The sequence below is a fragment of the Sminthopsis crassicaudata genome, chromosome 1 (genome assembly GCF_048593235.1).
Source record: "Sminthopsis crassicaudata isolate SCR6 chromosome 1, ASM4859323v1, whole genome shotgun sequence".
In the NCBI taxonomy this organism is placed as follows: Eukaryota; Metazoa; Chordata; class Mammalia; order Dasyuromorphia; family Dasyuridae; genus Sminthopsis; species Sminthopsis crassicaudata.
The window spans coordinates 6,400,271-6,414,559 of NC_133617.1; the positions used below are offsets into that span (position 1 = coordinate 6,400,271).

Genomic DNA, 14,289 nt, shown 5'->3' on the forward strand with positions numbered 1-14,289 from the left:
TTTTTAATTAATAATTTTTTTATTATATATATATTTTTTATAATATTATCCCTTGTATTCATTTTTCCAAATTACCCCCCCTCCCTATTCCCTCCCCCCGACGACAGGCAATACCATACATTTTACATGTGTTACAATATAGTCTAGGTACAATACATGTGTGTGAATATCATTTTCTTGTTACACAATAAACATTAGAATCCGAAGGTACATGCAACCTGGGCAGACAGATATTAGTGCTAACAATTTACATTCCCCTCCCAGTGTTTCTTCTCTGGGTGTAGCTACCTCTGTCCATCATTGATCACCTGGAAGTGAGTTGGATCTTCTTTATGTGGAAGATTTCCACTTCCATCAGAATACATCCTCATACAGTATTGTTGTTGAAGTGTACAGTGATCTTCTGGTTCTGCTCATTTCACTCAGCAACAGTTGATTTAAGTCTCTCCAAGCCTCTCTGTATTCCTCCTGCTGGTCATTTCTTACAGAGCAAAAATATTCCATAACCTTCATATACCACAATTTACCCAACCATTCTCCAACTGATGGACATCCATTCATCTTAGGAAGATTCTTTGAGAGCAAATGGAGGCTGGACCAGCCGAAAGAGAGGGAGGACAGCTTGAGAGAGAGGGGCCAGCCATAGGGAGGACAGCCAGAGAGAAGGACTGGCTGCAGGGGGACAGTCCAAAAGCTGTTGCACACATGGGGTGGGGGGGGAATTGTGCAAAAGGTGTCACAATCAGGCGGAGGAGTGGAGGATGACAAGATTCAAGCCCGAAGGACCAGGAGGATGGCGGTGCCCTCAGCATTGGAGGGGAAGGGAGGAGGAGGGGAGGGTTTGGGACAGAGGGAATGAGTCCAGCTTTGGACCGAGGAGTTTTAAGAAGTCTGTGAGTCATCCCATTGGAGCTGACGTGTGCAGTGTAAAGCTTGACACTAAAGGAATAGACACGATAATTGGATCTGTGGGAGATCACAGAGTGACGGAGGGAGATGAGAGGAGGGCTCAGAACTGAGAAGGGTAGGAATGAGAGAGGGTCTCATCAGGAGGAGGATCCTCCAAAGAAGGCAGAGAAGGATGAAGAGCCAAGAGAGAAGGGCACCCCAACAGCCTACAGAGCAAAGGGTGATGAAAGTGTTAAAGCTTATTTTTGTTTATCCTCCATTCTCCAAGAGGACCATGATGTCAGGGAGGGAAGGCTGGGCATGTAAGGGAGGGAGGGCTGGGCAAGGTCACCAGCCTCACTTTCCCCTCCGGCGCCATCGGGCTCCTATAGTCAGATATGGATCAGGATGATTGGAGATGGCCCGGATGCAGTGGGAGAAGCTGAGGTCTTCAACAGGTCTCAGTTTGACTGAGGTCACATCCTCGGTGAGTAAGGCTGGGGAGCAATTGAGACCTAGAATTTCTTCTTTCACCTAGTCGCAGGTCTCTGTGAATGCAAGAAGATGCAAAGAAAAAGAAAGAAAAAGGCTTAAGATGAAAGCTTGTTTGCTACCTTTGGGCCAGGCCTTCCAGAGGGCACGGTGGAAGAGGTGGGCCACTTTAGAGGGGAAGTTGGGGGTAGGGTGGGCATGAAGAAAGTGCAGGGGGACCGGGATCCCAGCTGGACAGTCAGGATTCCTGGGTGAGGCAGGTGTGAATTTGTTAAGCTACCTGAACTTCACCTCATTATCATCCCAATTTGGACAGAATGGGTGGAACAGCCCCCAGGACATCAGGGTACAGTATTTAGCTGAGAAGTTGGGAGGGGAAGGAGAAAGGGCTGGCCCGGGAAAGCTGTAAGACCCCTGCCCCCACAGTATAATGCCACATTTTGAGGGCCAGCAGAGTTCTCCTTGGTGAGGTCCGTTATAGCACAAAAGTACGCCGTGATTATGACTCATAATCACATTGATTGTGTCTTACTCATGAGAAGTATTAGAACTAGAAGCATTAGAAGGTGGATTCCTTGAAGGGAGCGACTGCAATTCTTGTTTGGATCCAGTATTTAACAGTGTCTGGTACATAGAGAAACACTTAGAAATATCTGTTGTCGTGTTGACAGGTTCAGAGTCCCACAGTTGTTGTTCTGGATTCTGCTGAAAGCCAAATCCTCTTGAGAATTACACCCTCTGGTTGCTGAGCACCCACCAGAGCTGGTGTTTCCTGGGACACACGTTAATTTGGTTTCTCTTTAAGGAATCGGTCACATTCAGTGATGTCGCGGTGGAATTTACCTGTGAGGAATGGAGACACCTGGCCCCGCCTCAGAAAGAGTTGTACCGGGAGGTGATGCTGGAGAACTATAGGAACTTAGTCCGCCTCGGTAAGGACAACTTTCTGCAGCGATTCCCAATCCGGTCTCTGGAGCAGTGGTGCTGGGGGGAAGAGGCGGGGAATGCGCTCCATAAACGATGGCTGTTCTAGGGTAGCTATTGCTTACAGTGCAGAGACCAGAATTATTAAGCCTTTTGTCGCCAGGAAGTGATAGATTTGTGAAATGTTTTGCTTTGGACAACTAGAAACTGGCCCCATGGGTATGTTGCCCCTGAGGGTTTTTTTCTCCTCTCTGTTCCCTGAAGTCTTAAGGTCAGACAGTTGCATGGAAGGTTCCATGCACTTAACTTGGGTCAAAGGAAATTATTTTTTGAGGTTAGATCCACTGTATCGTCTATTTTCCCCAAATTCATCATGTTTTGGAAGAGTTTTTGTATAGAACTTTCTGGGCCTTAGTAGCGGCTTTTTTGCAAAAGCCAAGGACATTGATGAAAGTCAGGGATGGCTCTGACCCTGGTCTTTTCTTTGTTCCAACATAGGACTTATGGTTTCCAAGCCAGACGTGATCTCCCAGTTGGAGCGAAGGGAAGCACCCTGGACGCCAGGAGGGATCCAGAGGAGTAGCCGCCCAGGTGAGTGGTCACAGTAACCATATGTCCACCTGGTCAGTCTAGGCAGCCACTGGTAAACTCTGCACCTAGAGGTCCCCATCGGCTGCCCTTGGGAGCACCGGCTTGCCTGGCCTTGGCTGATCCTGCAGACTCACGCACATCGGTTACCCCGGCGGCCTGACGTTTCTCCTCTCCTAACATCTCTCCAGTGCCAGAGAAGGGCCAGCCCGAGCAGGACTAGGGCCTTTCTCCTCCGCCTTGTGCCCCTTCCCCAGATGCTCTGCTCTGGTCACTGAATGAGCCGAAGGGGCCCCTGGGGTTGTCTCCGCTTCCTTTGGCATGGGCTGCCACGGCCGACTAATTCATGACTGATGGGCAGCCTGGTGGAGACCTGCCTCTCACCGCCCCTGATCTCCCTGCAGATGATTAGGAAGTTTTCTGTAACGTCAAGCCTCGCTTTGCCTCTTTCCCCAAATACTCATTGCTCCTCCTTACACCCCCTGGGGCCAAACAGAACGGGTCAGTTAGCTCTCTGATGACCTGATGTTGTCACCAGCCCCAGGTCTTCTCTTCCCACTAAACACCCCCGCTTCCTTTGTCAAGTTGTGTGATGGTAAGAACTTAAGCCCCCAGGGCCCCCCAGGGAAACAGCCTGGTTTCCCAGCTCTGGGTATTTCTGAGGAGCCCAGAAGTGAACATGCACACGAACAGCAACTTCCCTGATACCAGAAGATAATTGGGAAATGATCCGGGGCTTTGAGTGGACCACACAGTCAGCACAGTCAGCATTAAGGGAAGCACAGAGCTGAGACAGAAAGCTGAGAGTCTCCTTGTACCCAGCCCTGATCAGATCACATCCGGGTGTGTGTTCTGTTGGCAGGATTCAAAGGAAAGTCCCTGCCCTAAAGTTTGCAGGATTCATTTGCTTCCTTTTTTGTTCCTTAGATTGGGACAATATTCATGTGACCCTGTGACATCTCTCCCCTTCACCCTGATCTCAGAGGTCACTGGCAGTGGCTTAGAAATGACCCCTGCCGGCCCTTTCTGTCCTTAAGGATGTTCTGCACCTGAGCACTCATCGAGGCAGCCGGAAGCTCTCCTATGAGCTCTGTAATTAAATATCCCTTCCTTCTATTCCCTCTCATTCAGTCCTTTCCATCACCGAGGTCATTCTGAGCTGCTTGGTCTTTTTCCCTTCCAACTTTGGAATAGTCTTAGCTCCTTCTGGATCTCCTTTTCCCTGAGCTAGTCTGAAACAGGCCCCTGGTTGTTACTGGGTATTCAGCAGCACGCAGGACATTCTGAGCTTTAGCATCCTCCTGGTTCCCGTTTTGGTGCATGTGTTTTAACTGCCTCCATTGAGGACAGTTCTGTCTCTTGAGAAAACTTCTCTCCTCTACACTGTTCACTTGTAATAAATAATAACCATTAGCACTAATGCTTGAGGTTTGCAGAATCCTTATAGGTATTTTATCATTTTATCCTCTGAACAACCAGCACAAGTAGCTGTATCCATGTACGGATGGGGAAATTAAAGCACACAGAAGCTAAATGACTTACCCAGATTCACATAGCTAGGAAATGTTTGAAGCTGGATTTGAATCTTTTTTATACCAGATCCAGTATTCTTTATACTAGACCACCTAGATATGCCTTGAGAATATCATCCTTGAAAGCTTTTTAACTTTAATGGATTGGTAACTTCATCTTGGAGAATTTTGGCTCATGTAATCTTTTTTTTTCCCCCTGAATCCCTTAAAATCTGCTCTCCTGAAATCTACGGTTCTTGAAAGGCAGAAGTAGCCTTTTCTGTTACAATTTGCAAAGTAGAGTATTCTTTTCTTCCCCAAATTCTCATCAATTCTATCCCAGCAACCAGTTCTGCCTTCTTGGCCAGAAGTTTTGTTGGTATAGCCACCTTTTGAAAGATGGAATTTTTTAAAGTAGTCAGGAAATCATTAGCTATATTCTGTTTTGGATAGGGAGAAAATATCAGCAGATGTCTCGATAATTAAAGTTGTTTATTTTTCATTGCCTGTATCATGCTCTATGCTAGGGTTGCCTTTGTTTACTTTTTCTAAATATAGTTTTTAATTTGTCATTTTTAACATGACAAACATGATCCTTTTTCCACAGACCCATTAGGAGAAATAAGTTCATACTCAGCCCTGGTCTTTTCATGAACAGTGTTTGCTGTCTTCCATTTTATTTTTCCCCTTGTAGTTTTATATCCATCTTTGCTGCAGGGCAAGTTATTCTTGGTTATAACATTCCCTCTTTGGTCTTTTGAACATATATATTACAAGATCTCTTCTCATATTTATATTAAAAGTTAACAGAGTTTTTAATCTTAACTCTAGTTCCTAGATATTTGAACTCCTTCATTCACAATATTTGTCAATTTTTTTTTTCTTTGAGGGCAAAAGATCTTGATAGTAACATATCTGAGATTTGGGTGGCTTACTTAAGAAGATGATTGTTGAATCCTATCTTTATTTTGCCTGTGGTTTTAATGGATGTGAGCATTTTTTTTCATGATGTCTTAAAATAATACCCAGGTCTTTTCTTTCTTTTTTTTTTTTCAGGGACTCCAGCAATTTAAATTCTCTCTCTTTAACCTGTTTCCTGGGTTTTTTTTTTTTTTTTTTTTTTTTTTTTTTTTTTTTTTTAAGAATCAGCTTGCATTTGATATTTTTTCAATATTTTAATTTTTAAAAAATTTCTTACTATCCTAAGATTTGTATGTGGGCTATTTTTGTTTTCAGAGTCTACTACTTTTCTAAGCTATTTCTTTTCCTTTTAATTCTTTTCATCAGAGCTTTTATTTCATTTTTTTAACCTATGGCATAATTTCTAGATATTCATATTACCTTTGTGGAAAATCCATTCTTAAAGTATCTACTTAGAATTATATTTTTTTCAAATTTTTGAAAAGATCAATGAGTAATAGCATTTATATGGCAATTTTTTTTTTTTTTTACTGTTTCCCAAGTACTTTCCTAATATATTTATCTCACAAAACCAGTGAGAAGTAAGCTCTGTTATTATTCCCATTTAGCAGGTGAGGAAATTGAGGCAGAAAGAATTTAAGTGATTAGCCTAAGTTCATACAGATAATCGTTATCTAGATTGGATTCAAACTTTAGACTTCCTCCCTCCAGGTCCATGCACTACATCACTTTGCTTGTTCATACCCTTTGATTATTTCTGTTGGTTAATGGCTCTTATTCTTAGATATTTGATCACTTCACTATATATCTTGGATGAAACTTTTATTAATGAAATTTGCTACAGATTTTTCTCAGTAAACTATCTTTCTAAGTTTGATTGCATTGGTTTTGTTTCTGTAAAAGCTTTTCAATCTTATATAGTTAGAATTGCCAGTTTTATCTTCTGTGAACTATATGGTCTCATTTGGTCATGAACTCTTCCTCCTAGCTGTAGTTGATAGGAGTATTTCTAGCATTGCTCCTCTAATTTGTTTATAAAATTACCTATTCAGATAATAGATCTTCATCTAAATATAATTTTTGTTAGACACTTTTCCAGTTTTCCTGGCATGTTTGCAAATCATCCTTCCAACAATGTAGAACATAACTAATTTATTTCTACTCACTATGTGAAGCCATGGTACATGTTCTTTCATATGTTCACCACCTAATGCTCCCCAAATACCTTGTTTTTCTCCCAGCATCATGGATGTACCAGTAGAGTATTCTATCTCTGTCATACTTACTCTTGCCATGTGGTTAACCTATGATAAAATATCTTGATGAAGTTCTTCTTTGCTTTTATGTTGTATGGTCCTCTGCATTGTTCTTTGGGTGATACTCACCGTTAGTTACTCAGAGGCAACGGTGGCCCATAATTCCCTGCCATAAAGGAATATCAACAAAATGCTTATATAGTTTTTAAAGTGCTTTTGTTTTAATAGGACATCAGGGTCACTCAAAGGACTTGTTTCCTAAAGATCATCCATATTGTTCACCTTTTCAATTGAGGAACCAACTCATTGTCAGTATGGTCTGTCACTGATAGATATCCTTTTGGACACATTCTATAAGTCACTATCCAAATGCATGCCATTTTTTTCCTAGCTTTGTTAGTTGTATACCCAATTCATTGATCTCTTTATTTTATTCATATAAGTAGTTAAGAATATAAAAATTTTCCTAAGAACTGCTTTGGCTGCATCCCATAGGTTTTGCTATATTGTCTCATTGTCTTTCTCTTGGATAAATTGTTTTTATGATTTATTGTTTAATGTATTTATTCTTTAGGATTAGATTATTTAATTTCCAATTGGTCATCTATCTTTCCTTGCCCCTTTATTGAGTTTAATTTTTGTTGTGTCTTGATCTGAAAGGGATGCATCTACTATTTTTGCCTTTCTGCATTTTTGATGTAAAGTTTTTATGCTCTAATGGTCAGTTTTTATGTAGGTATCGATGTACTGCTGAGAAAGAGGTATATTCCTTTCTGTCCCCATTCTATTTTCTTTAGATGTCTATCATATCCAATTTTTAAAAATTCTATTAACTACCCTAATTTCTTTCTTATTTATTTTGTGGTTAGATTTGTCTAATTCTGGGGGAGGGGAGAGTCAGAATTCCAAGGTCCTCCACCAGTATAGTTTTGCTATTTATTTCTGTAACTGGCTTGACTTCTCTAAGAATTTGGTTTTGCTTTTGCTTTGTTTGAGATCAGAATGGCTACCCTGCTTTGCTTGCTTCAGCTGAGCATAATATAGTCTGTTCCAGCCTTTTATCATTACTTTGTATCTTTCTTTTTTTAAATGTATTTCTTGTAAACATATTGTAGGATTCTGTTAATTCACTTCTGTTTTATGGGAGAGTTCATCCCATTCACATTCATAGTTATGATTACCAGCTGTGTATTTCTCTCCACTCTATTTTCTCCTCTATATATTTTTCTTTCTTTTTACCCTGTCTCTCTTCCCTTAACCTGCCTTTCTATCACCCCTCTTCCTTTTCCATACCTCTTTCTCCTCCCACTTCTTTATAGGGGAAGATAAATTTCTATACATAATTGAAAGCCCCTTCCTTCATTGAAGGTCCATCTCCTCTCCTGAAAAATGACACTTAAGTCTCTCTGAATACTTGATTCTTGGTTGTAATCCAAGGTCCTTTGCCTTTCAAAATATGGTATTCCAGGCCATCTGATTCTTTATTATAGAAGCTGCCGAATATTGAGTAATCCTGACTGTAGTTCCTCAATACTTGAATTGGTTTTTTTCTGGTAGCCTGCAGTATTTTTTCCTTGAGATTATAGTTTTGGAGTTTTGCAACAATGTTTCTTGGAGCTTTCTTTGTGGGATCTCTTTATGGAGATGATCGGTGAATTCTTTCAATGTCTATTTTGCCCTCTGGTTTTAGGATGTCAGGGCAGTTTTCCTTTTTGATCTCTTGAAGAATTCTGTCCAGGCTCTTTTGGTGGTGGCTTTCAGGTAGTTTGTTAATTTTTAAATCGTCTCTCCTAGATCTGTTTTCCAGATCGGTTGTTTTTCCAATGAGATATTTTATATTTTCTTCCATTTTTTTCCAATCTTTTTAGTTTGTTTAACTGATTCTTGATATCTCATAGAGTCATTAGCTTCCATTTGTTCAGTTCTAGTTTTTAATGTGTGATTTTCTTCAGTTAGCTTTTCTCTTTCCTTTTCCATTTGATTATTTCTTTTAAAGATGTTGTTTTCTTCAGTGGATATATATAATTTTTTGCATTTGGCCAATTGTATTTTTTAAGGAAGTTTTCCTTTTCCAAGCTATTGATTCTCTCTTGCATACCTCTCCTTTCTTTTCCCAATTTTTACCTACCTTTTTTATTTGATCTTTAAAATTATTTATGAGTTCTTCCAAGAAAGCTTTTAAGGTTTAAGACCAATTCATATACTTCTTTGAGGTTTCTCATGTGGGCATTTGTTTATTTCTTGCTCATTTTCTTTCTTTTTTTCTATTTTGCAACTTTTGAGATCGAGCTCTGCTCCTGGGCACAGAGGATGCTGTCCCAAGCTGCTTGTGCTGCTCTGAGTCTTGGCTTTGAGCAAAGGGGCCCCTTGTGTTGGGTGGCTCGCTCACAGCAGGGGTTAGCCCAACATAGTCCCACCTGTTGTTGCCTGGTTTCCAGTGGCAATTTGCCTTCTGCACTGGGAATAGAGGCTGCCCCACTGGTCTGCTCTGCTACCGTTTTACTGAGTTAGGAATGAGGTTCTTGGTTGCTGTTCTTCTGTGTTTAATACCCTCCCACTGGCTTTCCCAAACATAGTCTGATCTGTAGGCTGCACACCCCTTTCACCCCAATGAGACAAAATCTTTCCAACCTATCTTGAGCTGGAAAATTGTTTCATTCCATCTCTTTGTAGGCATTGTAATTTCAGAATCTATTCAGATTCTGTGGTTTTTAAGGGAAACTGGGATACCTCGAGAAGCTTCCTGGCTTCACTCTGCCAAGTTTCAGTCACTTCTCTTGATGAGTAAAGACCCATATGCATCTTAGATCTAGGCAACATACCTTCATTCATTCACTTTTTCTTTCTTTTGTGGATGAACAGGTCAAACTTCTTTGAGTGATTTTAAATATCTTCCACAAGGCTTGATACTGTCATCACAATGTTACTTCCACAATTCTTAAAATAATTGTGAACATATGATGTGAACATGTCAATATATGTAGGGCTCATAATTAGGACTTGAAAACAATTTTATTGGAAATAAAAAAAGACTCAAATATTCAGGAGTGGGAATAAATTTTTGTGGATAGGATATATCAGCTTAGTAAAAATGACAATACTTCCTAAAATAATTTATAGAGTTGATGTTATACAATCAAATTACTTATAAGAAATTATATAGATTTAAATAAAACAATCAAAAATGATATTTGGAAGAACAAAGGATTAAGAGAAATAAATCAAGATTTTTTTTTTTTTTCTTTTTCTGAGGCTGGGGTTAAGTGACTGCCCAGGGTCACACAGCTAGGAAATGTTAAGTGTCTGAGACCAGATTTGAACTCGGGTCCTCCTGAATTCAAGGTTGGTGCTCTATCCACTGCGCCACCTAGCTGCCCCCAATAAATCAAGATTTAATAAATGGGGTCTAGCATTATCATATCTCAAAATTATTTTGTAAAAAATATATCTCAAAATTTCCAACTGCTTGAAATAAAATAATGAAATCCAGTAAATAAAGGAGCCTAAAAAGTAACACCCAAAAGCCAATGTGTAAGAAGCTCAAGAACACAAACTCCTACAGGAAGGGCTTTATTTTTTTTGAGGGAATACTGGGGGGAAAAAAATAAAGAGTTTGACAAAGAATATTTAGAAACTAATTTCTCTTAATAGGAATACGAAAGGCAGGTCTACATGTATAGCAAGAGTAAGAAAGAGCACAATTACATTTTTGTTTTCTCATTCAGATTGGGAGGCTGCTCATGAAACTAAGGAGTTTTCTCTAAAGCTGGGGATTTCAGTAGAAGAATCATCCCAAGAAAGAGGCATGGAAGAAGATCTCCATTTATCTACCTTACAAGAAGCCTGGGAACATGGTGGTGCTACATTAGAAAGGGAGGAGAACAGTGAGGGAAAACATTCTTGGAAAATAAAAGTAACTCAAAAGAAAAGTGCAAATAAGTCAAGAAGCTACAAATATGACAGAAGCTTTGGTCTGGGGCACATTTCTTTTGTGCGACAAAGATCATCTTTAGGAATGAGCCTCCTGAAACGAGATACAAGTAGAAAACACTTCAAACTTTCTACAGACTTAAGGAAATACAATAGAATATATTCAAAGAAGATATTTTCCAAATATAATGACTATGGGAAATTTTTTAAACATAATTCAGACTTTATGGAAAATCATAGGTTGCATAGTGAAGAAAAACGTTATCAATGTAATGAATGTGGGAAAGCCTTCAGCCAGAGGGCCAGTCTTATTCAACATCATAGAATTCATACTGGAGAGAAACCTTTTGAATGTAATGTGTGTGGAAAGGCTTTCCGCCAGAGCACTGGACTTAATCAACACCAGACAGTTCATACTGGAGAGAAACGTTATGAGTGTAATGAATGTGGAAAGGCCTTCCGCCTAAGAAAACAGCTGATTCAGCATTACAGAATTCATACTGGAGAGAAACCATATGAATGTAATGATTGTGGAAAAGCCTTCCGCCAGAGCTCACAACTTACTCAACATCAGACAATTCATACTGGAGAGAAACCTTATGAATGTGCAGAATGTGGAAAGGCTTTCCGCCTGAGGACATTACTTATTCAGCATCATAAAATTCATACTGGAAAGAAACCTTATCGATGTAATGACTGTGGAAAGGCTTTCCGCCTCAGTTCACAGCTTATTCAACATCAGACAGTTCATAATGGAAAGGAACCTTATGGATGCAATGTATGTGGAAAGGCCTTTCATCAAAGAGCTCTACTTAATCAACACCAGGCGGTCCATTTTGGTGAAAAACCTTATGAATGTAATGAATGTGGGAAAACCTTTCGCAACAGTACTTGCCTTATTCAACATCAGACAATTCATACTGGAGAGAAACCTTATGAATGTCGGGAGTGTGGGAAAGCCTTCAGATTGAGCTCTTATCTAATACGGCATCAGAGAATTCATACTGGAGAGAAACCTTATAAATGTAATCAGTGTGGGAAGGCCTTCTGCCAGAGCTCACAGCTTACTCAACATCAGACAATTCATACTGGTGAGAAGCCTTATGCATGTAATGAATGTGGGAAGGCCTTTAGTCAAAAAACAGAACTTACTCGGCATCAGACAATTCATACTGGAGAGAAACCTTATGAATGCAATGAATGTGGGAAGGCTTTCCGCCGGAAAGCAGGACTTGTTGAACATAAGGTAATTCACACTGGAGAGAAAACTCATAGGTGTAATGAATGTGGGAAAGCTTTTCGCTGGAAGACAGGACTTACTATTCATCAGAAAATTCATAGTGGAGAAAAACAATATGAATGTACTGAATGTGGCAATGCCTTCCGCCTGAAAAGGCAGCTTACTCAACATCAGAGGCTTCATACTGGTGACAAACTTTGTGAATGTGACCAATGTGGGATGGTTTTTAGCCAGAGTAGAAACCTTATTCGACATCAGAGAATCCATAGTGGAGAAAAACCTTATGAATGTAATGAATGTGGGAAAGCCTTCCGTTTGAAGGCACGTCTTACTAAACATCTCACAGTTCATACTGGTGAGAAACATTTTGAATGTGGTGAGTGCGGGAAGGCCTTCCGCCAGAAGACACATCTTACTGAACATCAGACAATTCACAGTGGTGAGAAACCCTTTGAATGTAATGAATGTGGGAAGGCCTTCCGCTTGAGAACACAACTTATTCAACATCATAGAATTCATACTGGTGAGAAACCATTTGAGTGTAATGTATGTGGGAAGGCCTTCAGTCACAGGACAGAACGTAATCGGCATTATAGGATTCACACTGGAGAGAAACGATACGAATGTATTGAGTGCGGGAGGGCCTTCCGCTTGAGCACACATCTTACACGGCACAAAAGGATTCACACTGGGGAGAAACCCTATGAATGTAATGAATGTGAGATGGCATTCCGCCTGAAAGCACAACTTACTCATCATCAGAAAATTCATACAAGAGAGAACCTTTAAGAGGGTTGTCATTTAGAAAAGGCTTTCTTCTGGAACAATCAATATAAATATAAAACAAAAAAGTTTGTCTGTATTACAAATATAGAATGAATTTTAGTTAAACCAACTTATGAAATACTAAGAATTTTTTGCTAAAGGGCCATGTGACTAGAAGGAAAGGAATAAAATTAAAGAATTGAACAAAAGAAAAACCCCATATGTGAAGCATTGTTTTATTTTTTTCTTACCAAACACCTTTTTCTTTCTCTTCAAAGCCCTCTCCAACTTCTTCCCCAAGCTCCCAACACTTCAAATGTTTTAGATTTTTAATTGTCTTAAACATTTATATTTTGGAACCTCAGCTTCATCTACAATTCAGCAAATATGGATTCTTACATTCTGTCAAACTCCCTACAAACATTTGTTTAGAATAAAAAAAACTATTATCCATTGGAAATAGTTTGTTATTGTTGTTTAGTCATGCAGACTCTTCATGACTTCTTTTGGTATTTTCTTGGCAAACATACTGGAGTGGATTGTTGTTTCCTTCTCCAGCTTATTTTACAGAAGAGGAAACTGAAAGAAACAGGGCTAAGTGACTTACCCAGGGTCATGTAATATTCTGATTGTCTCTCAGTTGTAATCCTTCTCTGGGAGGAGGTTTCTATTCTGTATAATCTTTTCCTCTATGAGCAGGTTTCTTGGGAGGCTTCTGGAGCCTCCAGCCAGCCTCTTCTTCTTCCTGAATCCTGGCTCTGAATCTCCTCCAGCTCTTGTCCTTCCCCAGTCCAGACTACTCTCCAGGCTCAATGTTGCCTCTTTTTATCCTCCCAGAGAATGGGCGTGGGATAATGCAAGGGCTTCTGGGAAGAAGTACTCCAAGCAATGAGCTTGCTCCTCTTAGAATTCCTAAGATGTAAATTCCCTTTAAAGGCCCAAACCAAAGGTCTGAGCCAGAGAACTGTCAAGTCAACCTGAGTTCTCACCTTGTAATTGTCCAGACAACCTGAATTCTCTCTCACCTAGTAATCTTTAACAGGGTCACACAGCTAGTTTCTGTAGCCTGATTTGAATTCAGTTCTTCCTGACTTCAGGCCTGGCATTATCCCCTGAAACATTTTGCTTTCCTGAAAATATTGTGTGTATAAAATTCAGTTGGAAAACATTTTCAACAAATATTGATATGTTTTCTCATTAGTCAAACTTTGTTTCAGAACAGTGATACTGTGCCTTGACCTTGGAAAATAGCAGTCAGATAAACATATGGCAAGATGGGTTCTTCATTTGCCAGTATGGGGGGAAATGGAGATGGGTAGAAATTTCCACGTAGATCCTAGTTCTCTGAGCCCTTTATGTACACTGGACTCAGCACTGTTTCTTCTCTCCCCCCTCCTTTGGGCCATACACAAGGTTTTGCTCATTCTGATTTATCACTGGTCTTTATAATTCTGTTTCTAACCTTAATTATATGAAGGTATGTGGGAAAAGAAAAGAGACCTAAGGATCCTCAGCACTTCCTTTGTGACCATAGAAAGCTGAACTCTTAGAAACATATACCTCAGCTTATCCTCTTCCTCTAACTCTAAACTTCGAGTAAGACACAAGTTTTCATGGTCTCAAGGAAAAGGCTTCTCAAAATCCATGTTTTCTACTGACCTCTTTTTCCTTAGCTCAGGAACAAGTGGGAATGGCTTGCCCAGTTCACTAATCTAAGCATATAGAGATATAAAATTTCCCCTAAATACTGCTTTGGTTGCATCCTATAAATTTT

At 39.9% G+C, this 14,289-nt stretch overlaps 1 protein-coding gene across 5 annotated transcripts in view; it reads left to right on the forward strand.

Annotated features, from left to right (window-relative positions):
• The window catches only part of LOC141549629 (uncharacterized), a 47,790-nt gene that overhangs the window by 2,662 nt on the left and 30,839 nt on the right, over positions 1–14,289 (forward strand). For 2 of the 5 annotated variants that reach the window (XM_074279360.1, XM_074279440.1), the window contains 3 exons: positions 2,186–2,312; positions 2,803–2,895; positions 10,306–12,730. In XM_074279360.1, the coding sequence (XP_074135461.1) occupies positions 2,186–2,312; positions 2,803–2,895; positions 10,306–12,539 (2,454 nt within the window). In that variant the 3' untranslated portion in view covers positions 12,540–12,730. Of the gene's footprint in view, positions 1–56; positions 1,540–2,185; positions 2,313–2,802; positions 2,896–10,305; positions 12,731–14,289 lie in introns of those variants that run through there. The other 3 variants (XM_074279695.1, XM_074279607.1, XM_074279775.1) reach the window with 3 other exon arrangements.